The sequence below is a fragment of the Thunnus maccoyii genome, chromosome 13 (genome assembly GCF_910596095.1).
Source record: "Thunnus maccoyii chromosome 13, fThuMac1.1, whole genome shotgun sequence".
In the NCBI taxonomy this organism is placed as follows: Eukaryota; Metazoa; Chordata; class Actinopteri; order Scombriformes; family Scombridae; genus Thunnus; species Thunnus maccoyii.
Window position 1 is genome coordinate 28,759,706 of NC_056545.1, and position 17,625 is coordinate 28,777,330.

A 17,625-nucleotide genomic window follows, 5' to 3' on the forward strand; every position below is an offset into this window, starting at 1 on the left:
GAGTTAATGACTCCTAATAACACTGGATTTATATTTAGTTGTTGTTCTTTGTTAACAGGGAGATACCCACGGCACAGTTTTTGATTGGGATTCTTTTAAATTGTAACACTAGATGCGTGTTCTAAACGTGATCCGACGCACATCAGTAAAAGCGTAGCCATAGCATTTGCAAAGCAGGGATACACTGACACTACTGTTTTCTCTCCTAATATACTATTCCCAATCTAATCTTATTCCAAACTCTTTCTATCTCGCTGCGTGGAACTCGTTGGGATCAGTCTTATGTAAGGTAACATGAGGCGAGGGATTATAATGGCACTAAGTTGGCAGCCTGCCTCGACTAATCACTGTAACTGATAGTGGAAACCCTGAATTTTATAATGACATTGACGAGGTGGATTGGTGATGTGGATGTGGATCGTCACTCCTGGCTGATATCCAGCGGATGTGATCTGTGCATCCCTACTCCAAGCTCCCCATTATGCATGTTGTGTTATTAAACATATAGACTTCAATTTGCAGTGTGTAATGCATAGATAGGCCTTTTTGTTTGAAACTGTTTTCAAACAAAATTAAATTTCGGTTGTAGCATATTTCTGTGTTTACTGGTATTGACTGGCAAATGCCTTTTTCACTGTGTTATAAAAGGAACAAATCTTGTTAGTTCATTAGAAGTGTGTCAGGAGTGACCTTGCAGATTCCAGTTGTGTACTACATGACATCATAAAGCTGTCACTAATCACATGGAGTCGTCTAAGCTTCAAGACTGATAAAAAAAAAAAAACACTGTCAATGACATTTCTGACATTCCAGTAGCATGAATAGCAACTCAAACCACTGCAGAAACAGTTCTTTGACATGAAATAAACTTGCTTTATGTTATCACAAGTTCAAATAAATAAGTGTTCATGTTAGGTCATCATGATGAGAGCTATATATCAGTTTATTACAGTGGTGGTCAAACCCACACTTCACACAGGGGTCCATGAATAATCAGCCCTGGTTGTTGGAGTATTTCTCAGCGAGGCCTCTTACTTGCTTCATTTAGCTTAAATTACAGTGAAAATAAAATGCAGCTGTGGTCAACTAAACATTCACAGAGCCTCGGGAGTCCGCTGATTTTATCAGTGAATGTATTCATTGTGGAATTTTCATTTCAGTGACTGCATGTTGGCCTTAATCTGACAGCAGGTTGTTGGAAGCCACCTAGGAAACAAAAAGAACTTGAAAAAGAAGAATAAGGAAAACAGATTAAGAGATACAAAACACATCTACAGGAAGGGAACTGAAAACATCTATAATGCAGAAAGGCTCTGTGAGAAAATTGCACCGAAGAGCCGCTGGCCAAGTGAGGTACAAATGAGATGAAGTCAAGTTGGCTGAGAGCAAAAAAAAAAAAAAAAAAGTTCCCTGCATTCAGTTTTTTGACTCCACAGCCAGACGGTAAAGCTGACAGTAAAGGTGGTATGCAGATGAGGCGCTGCTTTTTAGGACGGCCGAGACAGTCGACAACCGGACGACGAGGAACAACAGTTGTTTAGACACAGACGTCATTTTGATTGTTGCTTGGCCACTTCACCAAAAACATGCCAGGGGTTCACAACTAGATGAAATATTGAACGAGTTTCTTTATACTTTCTAACAGTGAAAGAGAGCATATATACTGTGTTTGTGTGTGTGTGTGTGTGTGTGTGTGTGTGTGTGTGTGTGTGTGTGTGAATGATCATTAACAGGCACATTCCAAAAGCAAGTTTTGTTTTTCTGACTGTTCAATGTTGTAAATTAGTGTGAAAGCCAAGCAACTGCCTTCACATTTTTGCCTCAGTTGCTTCTATGAAAATCAATAACCTATGACGTAACCGCCGTGTGTCATGTTAAATCTATAATTATTGAGAAAGATTGGACTGTTCATCTTATTATTATGTGGCAGGGATTTGAGAGTGTTTTGTTCTTTTATGCATGGCTCTGCAGTCCTGTGGCATATCATCTATCCTACACAGAGCAACAGGGCGTTGGTGTGACAGCTTACACTAAGTTGCTTAGCACTTCTCATCACCTCCTCGAACCGCCGGAGACATGCATAATGCATGCCACTTCAGTACAGAGTCCCCCTTGTATCAAATATTGAACAAAGAATAGCAGACATGCAGTATTAAAAGCCCCGCCTCTGTGATCAATATTCATTAGCCTGGTGAGATTGTTGTTTCTCTTTCTCTCTGTTGCCCGATCGAACTGAGCGCTTGCGATAGGGCTCCAACCACGCGCCGACCACGGGTGGCTCAGCATGTTACCATGGAGACGGCCTCATTTTCAACGTGCTGTTGATGCAAGAAGCGAGAACCGAACCAAAGACGGGAGGGAAAGGAAATAATGAATGATGCTGTCTCGTGAATGGAATCTAGCATGGAGGGATGGGCTGAAATAAACAGACGACGGTGTAGACAGAGACACAGATGGCAGGTAGATGACTATCTATGTAAAGAGTTGAATAGGGTGCCCTCAGGACGCCAAGAGTCATCTGCATTAATCATGAATGTGTGGTAGTGTTTCAGGAGTGGAGGAGACACAGTTTCGATAGGAGAGAGAAAGACATCAGATCAATCCGCTGGGTTTAAAACTGACACTGATAAAAAAAATCAGCAGGTAGCAAACAAGCTGCTGAGTGCAGCGTGGTGTTATCAGTGGATCTGACAGCTCAGGAATGATGAGAGCAGGACATTGATGGATGTATTCAAAGCAGTGAGTCACATACATGTGCAAATGTGTGTCTATGCAAAAAAGAAAACATCACAAGGAATGCGTGTGTGTGTGTGTGTGTGTGTGTCTCACCATGGCACTGATGGTCTCCTCCCAGTCAGGTCTCTCTCTGGGATGAATGTGAGCCAGTTCGGGCACAATGTCGTCCTCCTCTGGGTGACGTCCAGGCCTCAGGCCCCTACAGCCAACACACACGCACACACACACACACAAATTCATTTCAATTAGAATATTTAGCTTCATGTGATACAAGTTCAAGTTTATGTGACAGTCAACACCTGAAACTCAAAGTTATAAATACCAATACAGAACCAAACATAACACAGAAAACAAGGGGAAACTAATATATTTTTTTGTAATTCAAATTTTTATTGCTTATAATTTTTTGATTCTCACATCATGAATGGATATGTTCTTTTACTCTCTGAAACGAAGCTGCAATGATAAATTGACATGATCGATAAATCATGTTTTTCAAGCAAAAAATCCTTATTTCCAACTTGGCAAATATGATGATTTGTTGCTGCTGTGTGTTTTATATCATTGTAAATTAAATATCTTTGTTTTCTGGACTGCTGATCAGACAAAACAAGCAAGTTGAGGATGTCACCTTGGGCTTCAGGAAACAGTGATGGCACACAATCAATGGAGGATTACATTACACTCTCATTACACTATGTACACGCGTCCTACACTCAGCCACACACACAGACAATATCTCAAGGACGATTTTTAGCCATTATCCTGAATGCAGCAGTGACACTGTATCTTCATGAGTCTAATAAACTGGAATAGATAAGAGAGAAGACTGAAAGAGTGTCTTGGGGAGGATGGAACAATCTGTAGCAGCTGCGAGATGACAGCGTCTAGCGAACGCTGAAACGACGTCTCTGCATTAAGATAATTGGACTTAAGGGCCGGGGACTGTGAGTCAAGATTCAGGGAAGCAAAGTTTAATAACAACAAATTCACTGTGCCCTGCAAACCTCCTTAAAATAATATTCACTGAACTTACATCATCATTCAGTCAAATTCTGCCAATTATGACACTTTCTCCACAGTAGAACAATTCTTAGTAAGCCTTAATATCCAGAGATTCTAAAATGCAGACGGTGAAGAGAATATTTAAAAAGCAGTTCTCAGAAAGATGAAACAAAATCCTAATTGTGATGCCGATGTTCAAGTTCAAGTTCCGTTTATTATACAAAAGAGGACATTTACTTGGTCGGAGAGGTAAAAAATGTACATAACATGAAACACCATTATTGTTGTATGTAATTAAAGATCACAAAAAGGCATCTATACTGAACCAATGACATTTTAATCAAAAGGAATGCCAAATGAATCCTCAATGAAAAAAAATCATTCTTAAACAATAAACACATTGATCCATAGAGGACCATTAAAAAATAACATGCTGTGCAAACACATCGTTATGGAAAAATTGTATAGAAAAACAGGAACCATGACGAACTATTTTTGTATTGCTTCTTACCCACTTCACCAAATCCTGAACAGGTACTGAACACACACACACAGATACAGCCTGACTCCCAGTGGACCTTGTTAGGGTGTGAGGGTGAAAAAGATCACTGAAATGCTTTAGAAATGGTGCAGACACTTCACAGCTTTGGGGCGAAAAAGGTCGTTAACATAAGCTTGATTAGAAATGACTCAGCAAGAGGTCAGGAGGAAAACAGGCGAGGGCAAAGAAAGTACTACCAGAATGTACTAGGACTAAACAGTAATTCATATTCCAACTGAGACATCTGTCAAGGTTTTTTTTTCTGACAGTCTGAATTGTGTCTCTCTACTTAAAACCTTTTCATCATCAAAACCTCATTCCCTGTAGTTTGTAGTTGTGCTCATTGGTGGATGTCACTGGCTGCAGTCAGGACTCATGGTGCTCAGTGTAGGTAAAGCTAGTCGTTATTGCAGGACAACTGTATTTAGTTTAAAAAAAAAGGTGTTTCATTTGTCTATATTTATTTATTTATTAGGGAATGATATGAATATTTAGCACTTGGACTCAACATCAGGGTGATTTTATAGATTCATGAAGTGGTTCTTTGGTGGTGGTGGTTCTCTTCTTCTGCCATTCTGCAATGAGCAACTCACAACAGAAATATCTTTAAGCGTTGGTTTCCCATTCTTAATTGCTTGACCTTACAAAGGATCCTCACTGTTGAGCTTATGATGGGGCATTTTGAGCACATAAAACATATTGTTTCTGCTTAAAGTTACACAAAGAATAGGAATAGTAAGAAAAAGAATAATTGAATAATTGTAGAAAACAAAAATCTCTTGGGCGCTTGTTTCTCTTGACCTGTGAACATCTCTGCTCTGTGCACTCTCAGCAGTGTTTCCCCTGTAATTGTACAGGCCTGGCAGGTCAACAGGCCAACGAGAACCCCTGTCAGGCCAAAAAAATATTTTTTTAATGCCAATAATAATGCCAAACACCCATTCATTCGGAAATCTATAGCGTTTGGAGACGTCTCTGTGCAGCGCTGTTCCTGAACGTGAGTCAACCTCTGTGGCGTTGGCTAGGCAACTCTTGGTAGCATAGCTCCTTTTAAGGAATAGGTGAATGTTAGCGGAGCAGAGGAAAAGGTTAGCATTAACATATCAATCTGGCAGTAAATGTACAGTACAGGCTACAGTGTTTCAGTTAATAAATGCTGCAGCTTCTCATGACAAAGAAAAGTCACATCTGTTGTTTTCCAAACTGCTAGAAAGGTGGAGGGGGTTAGCTCCAAAGTTAGCAACAATGGGTTAGCTTAACCTGACAATGCTAAAGAGAGAAACAGACAACAGAGTTTATCTCAGAATCTCCCAGTGCTTCCTTACTTCCCTAGTAACTAATGCATCCTAGTGATCGGACGGGACGAAAAAGAAAAATCAGAATTAGTCTACTCTAATTAACTAATTGGCTGCAATTATGACTAATTGTGAGGATCTGACAGGTTGAGTGAGCATGCAGGAAACTGCACAGAGCAGAGATGTTGAGAGAGCAAGCAGACTGGTATCAATATTTGGAAGTTTAAAAGAATCTTATCATGATATGTCAGCTCATAGTATTTGTTTTAACATTAACAAAAAAAAATTTGATACAGACTGATACAGAATTATGGCCTAGATACATAATAAGCAGGAGATTTTTCAGAGCTCTCTGGTGGACAAACTATGTTATGGTGATATTGTTTCTAAATGATCTCAAACCTAGTTTGGCATTTCTGTGCTCTTGTTACACATTGGCCAACATATAGACCGATACCAATATGTCTGCAATAAGCTAATATTGGCCGATATATCAGCCTAGTTGCTCTAAGAGTTTGGGAAAACAAAGAGCAGGACATTTAAAGAGGGTAAATGAGTAAAACCAGTCAGAGAGGTTTATAATGTGTACATATGAGGATAATAACAACCAAGATAATATATTCACATGCAAAAATAGATTTTGATTCTTTATAATGATTTCTCTACAAAAGATAATCTATGTGCTTCCAAATAACATTTTTATGTGCTCACAATGTCCCACCATGCATGCAACAGAGGTGAGGCACAACTAGAACACCACAGTATCAGTTGTTTATCTTGTAGTGTAAGGAAGAGGCCGTCCTCAGCACTGTAGATTCTTGTCGGTTGATCCTCAACCAAACTGTCCTCACTGACTGACATCTCTCAGCCACAATGACCCTAATGACTTGCTGTAAGCACAACTCACCAGGGACGACTTGAGCACTACTGACGCAGTGTGAAACACTTTCAGACACTGCAGATAAAAGCCAAGCTTCAACAGTGCGTTTCACTTGCCAAGTTTTTACCTTCTCTGTTCTCAAGTGTGGTGCACTCCCAGCATTCCCAGCATTCCTTGGTGAGGAGGCATGTAAGGAGAAAGTAACTGCTCCTTCCAGCACCTGCTCCCAACACTCTTAATAACACCGCAGCCAGAAAACCTTGCTTTAACCTTGTGTTTAGCAGCACTCTCGCCTTCTAGAACACCAGATAAGAGGAGAAAGTAACTTGAGGAAGGAGGAAGACTTCTCTCTCAAGATTTTCTAAGCTTCTAGTCTGCTGAGTCAAATGTTTCTCTCTCTAACCCAGAGAGATGCAAGAGAGAAAACCTTCCATTTTAAACAGTGTGAATGTTTGAATTTTAACTATTTCTAACACCCTCTCAATTTTTGTGCATAAAAGGCGGCAGCAGCAGCTCCATTTGGCTCTGAAAATGAAAGCCATGAATGTCTCCTCAGCCACAATTTTCTCTACTATCAGCCTGCCTGGCTACTGAATGCCTGACTCAACATATGCTCAACCTAAAACAGAAATCATGTGGGTTTCACACTAATATTTCAACACCGTTGCCGCAGCCAGTTTAGTGCAGGTCTTTTCCCTTACGTGGACCAACAGGTTTAGATATACGCTAAAGACTCCATACAATATTGTACAACCTATGTTGCAAAATGCTTTGGAGCAGAGTCACTTTTAGAAACTCAAGCATACAGGTGATGCTGTGGAGGTTCATCACAACAGAGCCAAATACACAAATGAAGCTCAACTATGTCAAGCTACTAAAATTGTCACTTGCTGTATACTGTAACTACTAACCTTTGGGTTTAGGATTAAGTCAATTTGTCAGACTAATTATGTAATCAGTATAGGGCCAGGTTATATCAATATTACTGCTTCTTCTATCATGACAGTATGATCATATTGTGTTGTCATTTCACAAGATTCTGTTGTCTGAGTTTCAGATTACAAGCTAATTTTCATTAACAAAAACAACTGATGTCAGTGATATTTCTCATAGATTATTATTTTTAAAGGAATAGTTCAACATTGTGGGAGATGATGATTGACATCACACCTGGCTATGTCCATCTTTATATATAGTCTATGGTCTGTATGCTTAATATAAAGCTACAGTCAGAAGCCGATTAGCTTAGCTTAGCTTAGCATAAAGACTGGAAGCATGGGGAAACAGCTAGCCAGGCTCTGGGGCTGTTTTGCTGCCAGTAGCCTACCAGCACCTCATGGCTCACCAGTTCACATGTTATATCTCATAAGAAATAGTTCTTGCAGGTAACTATGCAAAACCAGAAATTGTTCTGTTTTTACATTTTGGCCTTTGTACATATGAAACAACCCCAATATAACTCCCTGAATAGCAGCTGAAAAGAATGATCATATGTGAAAGACAGAAATATATCACATTACTAGCTTTTTTTCTGTAAAATAAAAAAAACAGTCCAGATCCATTTCAGAAGCAAGAACTAGATAAACCCAGCCAAACCAAAGCAACAAGTGCTGCCAGTTTGGGTGGCTGTGATCAATGTTTATAAGAGCAACTCTTAAGAGCATAGCATGTTTTCTGTACTGGGCTGAACACACATGGATACATGCCACTTTTAGAACTGCCAATAATACCCACCAGAGAATATCATGGCTCTGGTCTGATGAAAGAGATATCCAATGAGCAATGACTAGAGGCTGAGAGGAGTGTAGAGACTCATGTTCAGCTCTACAACAATTAGCTGCTGTTTTGGTTTAGTTCAAACTGTTTTTTGTAATCAATAATTTATCCACAGGGAATAAAGTACTGAATGACTATCTTTGAATTGGCTGTCTGAAAAAGAATCAGAATTTTCAAGTGCAAGCCTGCCTATAAAAAGTTCTTGTAATTAATCAGTTCTGGAGGAAGAACAAAACCATTTATCTACCCCCAGTTCTGATAAACATGCAGTGCTTGTAGCATAAAGAGTTGTTCAGTCGGCTGTGTGGAGCTGGATTCAAAGACTGTGACGACCGTTAAAAAAAAACCTTTGTTACTTTGTGAATGTAACACAAATTAGCACAACCACCTGAAATGTCACAAAAGACCAGGAAAGACTACAAAGACTAGGACTTACTGCCAGCCGAAGATATGGCTGTGGTCACTGCAAAACAAGAGTTTAATGCTTTGCTAAACAATCAATGCCCTCCCATAACTGTTTATCATGCTGTAACTTGACACTAATATCAGGCGTAAAGGAGAGGTCGAGACAGGAATGCAAACCATGCATCATTTTGAGGCCACAACAGATTCATGAGCGAGCTGAACTATAGAATCATACTTGACCCTGATTTTAATGATGAACAGTCTGAGCCACTGAGAGGCTGCACACCGGACTGCAGCAGGCTGTTAATAACTGCAGTTTGGGGCCTGGAAAAAGATGGTTTGTTAATAATGAATCAAACATTGTGAAAGAAGTCTCCCTTCATAGTTGGACTAGACCTCAGTGTTTTGGGGCTCATGTTACATACAGCTACAGGCAAGCTGTATACAAGTTCTTTTTTCTAAATTTATTTCTAAATATTTTGCGAATATAACCATGATCTCAATTCTGAATGGAAAAATTGTGATTCTCATTTTGATCATTAAAAAAGCAGCTCCAACAAACACTGCCTGATGATAGGTTTGTTTTCCTGCTTTGGGAGATACACTAGCGAACATCTAGGCCAAGCTATCCAATGTCATAAGAAAGACAAGTAAAACTTATTTTAGGGTGGATGCTGCTGTAATGTGACCAGGTTTCTACTCACCGCCTCTGGCTGAAGCTATGACAGCAGAATTTTTGAGGGTGAAATTTAAGCTTGTTTTTTGGGGTCATTAAAGACAATCGATGCCAGGGAAAGGCTGTACTTCCCAGCGGGAAACAGCGGTGAAGTTGATTTACAGTGAGGTCCAAAAGTCTGAGGCGGGACACGCAGACACGGACTAGCTATAATGACAACTGTCATTGCTAAATTTACTGTAGCTAATTAACATTAATTCTGTGCGCTGCTGTTGGTATTGCATTTGGGGTTTGTCAGTGCAATATTTCAAACACTGTCATATCTGACTTATTTACTTACCAGCTTACTGTAACTGGCCAACTATGCGGTTGTTATCACTAAATATAACCTCTAAATCTTTTTGAATCATTATATTTGAATATTATTGAGTAATGTGCATTATTTTGTCTGATTTTATTAATGTAGAAAAACGTGTATGTGATGTAAGGTACAATTATATTTTATTTAACTTTAAATATACCCCAAATACAGGCCTGTGGTTTAATTCACAGAGAGTAACCACAATTTAAATTGAATTTATAATACTGGTTAGAAAAATGGCAATTAGATATTCTCCTCAAATCGTTCAGTCCTACCAAAGAGTGAACACTTGAGACAGTTTCTGTGAATAAGATATAACTTATTACAGTGTTTCTAAGGATACATGTGATGAGATTGTTGTATCTTGTCCTGAGTAAATAATCAAACATCACACGGCTCATTTGCAAAGCGATGGAAAAAAAGCCTTGGAAAGCAACAAGCTGCAATAAACAGAGAGAGAAAAAAACAGCGAGGAAGCTATTAGTAGGCAATGCACGGGATTTTGACCTTATGCATGTTCTGGATCTTGTCCACCGGCTGGAAGTCGCTCCAGTCGGCCAGCAGTTTAGCTCTTGTCCCACTGAGGCAGTTTATCTGTTCCGCATATGGCATCGCAGACAAAACAGAGTCAATCGTCTATCTAGCCTTGTTTCTATTAAGCTCTGCCGTCCAGATATTTACACCAGTAACTTAATGAATTGTTATCGTCCTACAAGAGGAAATCTTGCGGTCTGATCTGGCATATTGTGATGTTCCAGTTTTACTTAAGCCAGCCAGCCATGCTCAACTGAAATATGTCTTGATGTCTCCAGAAATATTACTGGGCTGTTGATACAAATTTACAGAGACGACTCAACATTTCCATGTTCGCACAGTACAATGGTGATTTTCCCCTCAGCAGAGCTCAAGCATGGAGTTACTGGAGAGCTGTATTAGTAACCGTTCATTGAATAGGAGCATTGTGTAGGACTGACAGATAGAAAAGCAAAATGTGGAGGAGCTGCATTTTTGCAACCTAACTTACTGTACTGAATACTGCATGTGATGTGGCTGGAGAATACTGACGGACAGGATACATGTAAATATTTCCTGTACAGATGACATACTCTCATTATAAGTTCTATTTTAAAATGTTTTGCATGCTTGTTGTCTCTATGTCCAATTTGTCTTACAAGGTTGAGTTAATATTGTTGCTTGCTTCAGAAATGCCAAGTTTCACAAACTTAATGAGCTGCTGCTCGGACTGCACATCAAGGCTGTTGTGTTGACTTAGTCTAAAAAAAAAAAAAAAAAAACACATTCTTTTTGATAAGGCCAGTCCCACATTTAAATTATTGACTGCTGAGAATGGGTAAAACACTGTATGAATTCTTATGTAACTGTAATAAAGACAAAATGAAACAAAAACTAGTGGTGATGCTACAAAAAAACACTACGTATTTAACCTCTTTTAAAAGCTTTGACATTCAAAGCGGTGACTTTGAAACCTTTAATTTTCCCACAATGTGTTAGCAAAAGGTGTAGAGCACCAAGTGACAATGAACTACAATATCCATGGAGTACTACAGAAAGGATTATACACCTCCACAGTCGAATGAGACACCAGCAAATGTCATTATCCCAAATTGAATTACATTTCTCTCTCTCTGTAGACCTTAGTGTCAACTCTTATCAACCCAGAGATTCTGCTTAAAAGGGCTCTCCAGAAGAAGAAGAAGTACTTTATTGATCCTCATAGGGAAGCTGATCCTCTGCATTTGACCCATCCTATACACACACACACACACACAATAGGAGCAGTGGGCAGCCGCAGTGCAGCGCCCGGGGACCAACTCCAGTTCTTTTGCCAGCGCCTTTGTCAGGGGCACTGACAGCAGTATTCACCCTAACATACAGTTAATTCAAAAGTTTACATACACTTGTAGAGAACATGTATGTCATGACAGTCTTGAGTTTCCAATCATTTCTACAACTCTTATTTTTCTGTGATGCAATGAGCACATACTTCTTTGCACAAAAAACATTCATGATTTTTGGTTCTTCTATGAATTTATTATGAGTCTTCTGAAAATGTGACCCAATCTGCTGGGTCAAAAATATACATACAGCAATGCTAATATTTTCACCTCAATTAGACACTGTTGGCAGCCATCCACAAGCTTCTGGCAAGCTTCTGGTTGAATCTTTGACCACTTCTCTTGACAAAATTGGTGCAATTCCAACTAAATTCGTTGGATTTCTGACACAGACTTGTTTCTTCAGCACAGTCCACATGTTCTTGATGGGGTTTAAGTCAGGACTTTGGGAAGGCCATTCTAAAACCTTCACCCTAGCCTGATTTAGCCATTCATTTCACTTTTGATGTGTGTTTGGGGTCACTGACCTGTTGTAACACCCAACTGCGTCCAAGACTCAACCCTCTAGCTGATTATTTTAGGTTTTCCTGAAGAATTTGGAGGTAATCCTCCTTCTTCATTTTTCCATTTACTTTCTGTAAAGCACCAGTTCCACTGGCAGCAAAACAGCCTCAGAGCATAAGGCCACATTCAGACCGAATCAGGCAGGGCAGCACACCGCCACAGAGTTGAGCGGAGGTGTGTGGGGGTGTGGGCGTGTTTATTTGTGCTCTAGAACGTAAATCGCTGTGAAACAATCAGAAAATAACGTTTTATTGATCTGCTTCACCGGCTTTCACGTTACCAGCGCTCCCTCTCTTCATTCACACCCCAGTTCGCTCGACCACATCTGCTCGCTCTCTCTCTTTCTCGCTGGTGCTCTCAGTTCTCTCTCTTTTTCCCTTCTCTTTTTTAGAAATGAGTCAGAGAAGCCGACAGCAAAGTCTAACTTTACTTTTCATGTTATCAAACAAAGAGAAATGTCCTCCCTTCTTCCTAGTAACATCTTTGTACTCCCTCATGGCAGGGTTTTGCAACTCTGATCAGTCTGATCTCTCATGTTGCATTTCTCCAGAAGTTGACTCTGGCTCAACTTTCTGGCCACAGGCTAGTGAGGCGCTGCTGCAACCAAAATTTCCACACCCAAAACGCACTACCCCCATTCAAATGAATGGGAGGACTGGCATTTTCGCCGCACGCCTGATTTGGTTTGAATACAGCCTCATACCACCGCCGCCATGCTTGACAGTAGGTATGGTGTTCTTGGTGTTAATGGCCCCACCTTCTCTCCTTCAGACATTGTGGCCAAATAGCTCAATTTTTGTTTCATCTGACCACATCCGACACTTTCTTCTAGAAGGCCTTTTCTTTGTCCATGTGATCAGCAGTAAACGTCAGTCAAGCATTAAGGTGCCACTTCAGGAGCAAGGCCTTCCATCTTGCACTGCAGCCTCTCAGCCTATGGCGATGTAAAAAAACGTTTGACTGTGAACACTGACACCGGTGTTCCACCAGCTTCTAATTCATTGCAGATCTGCTTTTTGGTGGTTCTTTGTTGACTCTTAACCATACTGACCAGTTTTCTCTCTGCAGCAGGTGATAGCTTGCGTTTTCTTCCTGATTGTGGCAGTGACACAACTGTGCCATGCACTTTATACTTACAATTGTTTGCACAATTGATCTTGGGACCTGTAGCTGCTTTGAAATGGCTCCGAGTGACTTTCCTGACTTGTTCAAGTCAATAATCCGCTTTTTCAGATCCATGCTGAGCTCCTTAGAATTTCCCATTGTAGCATTTGTGGCTGAGTCTAATGAGTGTATCAAACAAGCCCTATTTAAATGGACTCAGAGAAGTCGCCAGTTGTAGTCAATCATAATCACTCAAAAGAAGTTAAAAGGCCATGCCACAAATCAAATTTTATTGACACAAACTTCTACATCACCAAAATTGATCATTCAAGTTGATTTATGTATATTTTGGACAAAGCAGATTTTGTCATATTTCCAGAAGACCTATAATAAATCTATAAAGGAACCAAAATGCATGAATGTTTTTTTGTGACAAAGATGTATGTGTTCCAATCATCCCATCACAAAAAATAAGAGTTGTAGAAATCATTGGAAACTCAAGACTGCCATGACAAACATGTTCTCTACAAGAGTATGTAAACTTTTGACCACAACTGTACATGTCTTTGGTAAGTGATTTAGTAATACACTTCCATAAAGTTGAGGGACTCATGAGACACAGATTAAAAAGAAGAATGGTCAAAATCAAATTAGCAAAGGCAGAGATAAACTGATTTTAAGACCCAAGTATAGGTCAATCCTACATTTCCCATAATGCAGCCAATAGCATCCTTCAATAGACCCTCCCTTAAACTCCATGCCCCCAGATTGTGTTCCTTAGCATACAGTAAATTGGAAGATACCAGAACAACAAATGACTAACCTTAAGTGCTTGTACCAGTAAATGGAACGCTACATTCCAGGCAGCCTGCACGTACCTTAAAGCAGCTGCATGATCTATTTAGTCACAGATTCATGAGAGCTCAGTTGCTGCCATGGTCCTCCTTCTACAGGGCACTGCTCTGCTGTCTGCTCACCTATCTAACTGAATTAGGGAATCACAAACGGCATACAATTTTACAGCTTTTTCACTCTCTTTCTCTATGTCACCTCCTGCGGGGACTGTGTGTCCCCATCCACCCTCCTCAGTCCTGGCCGCTGATCCTCTGATCCACCCGTCCACCAGGATTCACCGGACAACTTTTATAATGCGCTAACCCCAGCCAAGCGCCCCTCCCTGTTGTCTCTGATAAAACAAATAATCTGCTGCAATAAGCAGACTGAGCACACGCATCCTAATATGTATACAGTATGTAACAATGATCATACGATGCTTTCATTGAAAAGAGAAAGACCTTGTTTCCTTTTTCCACTTGGTTCCTCTTCTCTTCATCTATCTCTTCACCCTGTCTTTCTTATTTTCTCGTTTCTCTTCTTTTCACTCACTCACTCTCAGTAGTAATGTTGGACCACTGTCTAATGTATGCTAAGCTGCTGCTGCCATGGTAACCCCGGTGCAGGATTTAGACCCAGTTCGGGACTGGAGGGGCGTTGTGCAAGGGGCAAGTGGAGGGGCTGAGCAGCCTTAACTGTAAGCCACCCTTCCCAAAAAAAAGATAATATAGAGACAGCGGTACACATTTGCAAAAAACGGACAGATGTAGTGTATACACACACACACACACACACACACACACACACTAATCCAGCAGTGAGAATAAACCTGCATCATGCTCCTAAGCAATAATGTAAGGAGAGAAACCATTGGCTACCTGGTTGGATGACATGGGAAGAGGCCTGGTGAAAATGTATCTTCACCAGTGAGAATCAGCGTGGTGACTAACAGAAATAGTAAGTGAGTCAATGAGTCACTGCAACAGCCTTCATTTCCATCTCTGATTGTACATTATGTGTCAAAAGGAGATCCCCAGGACGTGTAGGAGATTAGTTATACCTCATTGGCAAAGAGTGTAACATAGAGGAGATAAGTGATATCCCAACAGTGCCTGCTAGGTGGTGAGAGAGCTCGCCATGCACGGGGGAAACATGCAGAGAAACCCCTAACAACAAAGATTAATGTGTGTACGTTTATCAGTGACAGCGATGTCCATATGTGTTTTTGTGAATGTACATGCTTGAGGGTGTGTGTATGATGACAGTGCACGGGCATGTGGGTGTGGGTGTACAGCTGTAGCGATGACGTAACTCGCTGAAAGCCGATACGCTCGGCAGTGGTGGTTGGAGCTGGGAGTTGACTGGCTACCATCAATAAAGGAAATCTGAATGAGGGGTTTCCAGCGGTGATGGTTAGTGATGGTTGTCGCCTAGTTGCTATGGGTTGACGGGGTGTGGGTGGGGGTTAAATAGGGGGTGGGATGGTGACTGTGCAAACTCACCCTATCAGCACAGCTATAGCACTCAGGCACGTCAAGCGTTGCCTCCCCCTCCTCCCCTACATGCGCATACCCTGCTGTCATTTCTCCTTGAGGCATAGAAGCAGCCAAGTAACACCCCCCTTCTATCATCAACACACACTCCAGCACATGCACGCGCACACACATGCACACTCATACAACCTGGCACGGCTACAAGCACAAACCATATTCTGCAACTGTCAAAGGCTGAGCATTTGAGTACATTACAGTGAGTGTAATGATACAGAGGAAGACACACATGTACAGAGAGCATAAGATTTTTGTGTGAGTACGCACGCGCACACACACACTCTAACACACTCCATGCCCCCTACTCTGACTATAAACAAACTAGCATGCTCAAAAAACCACAACCTAAGGTGTGGTCCCTCTCTACACACACACACACACATACACACACACACTCTTGCTTCCCTCCTCACTGTGATGTAAAATGTTTGGGGGAGTCTGATCCTGGGGGTTTGCGTTGGCCTTTTCCTGTGCTCTTACCTGTCCAAGATGTCATGGCTGGACGTAGCTGCGGCTCCCAGCAGTCCTAGTGCTGCACTCCCCACCGCTGCGGCAGCCCCGCTGCCTGCCTCCATGATACTGACTCACTGCAATGAGCAGCCTGCCAGAGAAGCGGAGAGGGAGGGAGGGAGGGAGGGAGAGGGAGAGAGAGAGAGAGAGGGTGGGAGGGAGGGAGGGGAGGGGGAGGATGTGAAGAGGTAGATCAGGAGGGAGAAGGAAGAATGAGATAAAAGAAATCACATGTAGAAGCAAGAGGGAGGATGACGGGGGGAAAAGCAGAGGGAGAGAGGAATGTGCAGAATAATGAGAGGAGACAAGACTGTGAAAAAGACATGTGGCAAAAAAGGGAGAAAAAAAAGGAAAGTGAGCAGGAAGATTGGCATGGGAGCAGGATGAGAGAACAGGGTAAGGGGAAGGGGTGGGGTGAGAGAGAGAAAAAAAAATCATTAATTGTGCGTGGAGTCTGTAGATCAAATAAGTCATGCTTATGGAGCTTTGCAAAGCATGATTTCACTTCAGTGTTAACACATGGACTTTCTGTCACACACATTCCAGTGTGAATCAACAGTCAAACACCAACATTGGCAGCTCTGGTATCCTGCGGTGACTGAGGTCTATCTTCAACTCTGAACCTCAGTGGTCAAATCTAAATCTTTCAGCCAATCCATTTCTACTTTAAAAATATGTATGTATGCATGTATAAATATATATAAATAATACTGTTGTGTGCAGACATTCACTGACAGCTTTCACACAACAAGAAACACAATTTCACTTTCAAGTATAATGAACTGTCCAATCACGATTATTCCCCAGGCAAGAACCACACCAGTATCTGGAATGCAATCTTATGAACACAAGTTTGTTGTGCAATATAAAACTTAGTAAGATTTCTGCAAACACAACAACAGCCTTGAGAACACTCTGACAACCAAGAAGCACTACAGTATGTTCCCGGAATAGCTTTTCATCAGCAAATTCTAGTTATACTATAGCAGTAAGCCAGTGAACCTTGTCCCAGCACTACAAAGGCTTGGAGAGCAAGTAGGGCCCGACCGATACTGATACCAATATTAGGGAGTAAAAAAATTCCAACTGATATATCGGCCGATAATCTTATTTCTACAGAATATATACATAAACACACAGTTTTTGCAATGATCCCTCAAATGTGATTATCAAACACTTGTGACAAAGATATGTAACGTAGGGATGACTTTTTACAGTTTAACTATAAACTTTATTGTATAAAATGACATCAGTGCACCGAAACAGTTGAATTTAATAATTATAAATAACTACAAATAAAAAAACAAAACAAGAAAAACAATTCTACGTATATTTTAAACTTGAATTAAGAAAAAGGATCAAATATACATAAAATGCTGCCTATAGAACTTAAAAAATGAAAAGAATATCAGCACATATCAGACAACATATATGTCTGTGATAGGCCAATGTCAGCCAATAATATCAGCTGACTGATATACTGGTCCCGCTTTAAAAGCATGTTCATTTTTTTTTCCCACCCACAAACAAAC

At 40.8% G+C, this 17,625-nt stretch overlaps 1 protein-coding gene across 3 annotated transcripts in view; it reads right to left on the reverse strand.

Annotated features, from left to right (window-relative positions):
* The window catches only part of arhgap32b (Rho GTPase activating protein 32b), a 107,790-nt gene that overhangs the window by 60,641 nt on the left and 29,524 nt on the right, over nucleotides 1–17,625 (reverse strand). For all 3 annotated transcript variants that reach the window (XM_042430984.1, XM_042430985.1, XM_042430983.1), the window contains exons 2-3: nucleotides 16,064–16,184; nucleotides 2,830–2,935 (exon numbers count right to left, since the gene is read on the reverse strand). In XM_042430984.1, coding sequence (XP_042286918.1) covers nucleotides 2,830–2,935; nucleotides 16,064–16,158 — 201 coding nt within the window. In that variant the 5' untranslated portion in view covers nucleotides 16,159–16,184. The remainder of the gene's footprint in view (nucleotides 1–2,829; nucleotides 2,936–16,063; nucleotides 16,185–17,625) is intronic.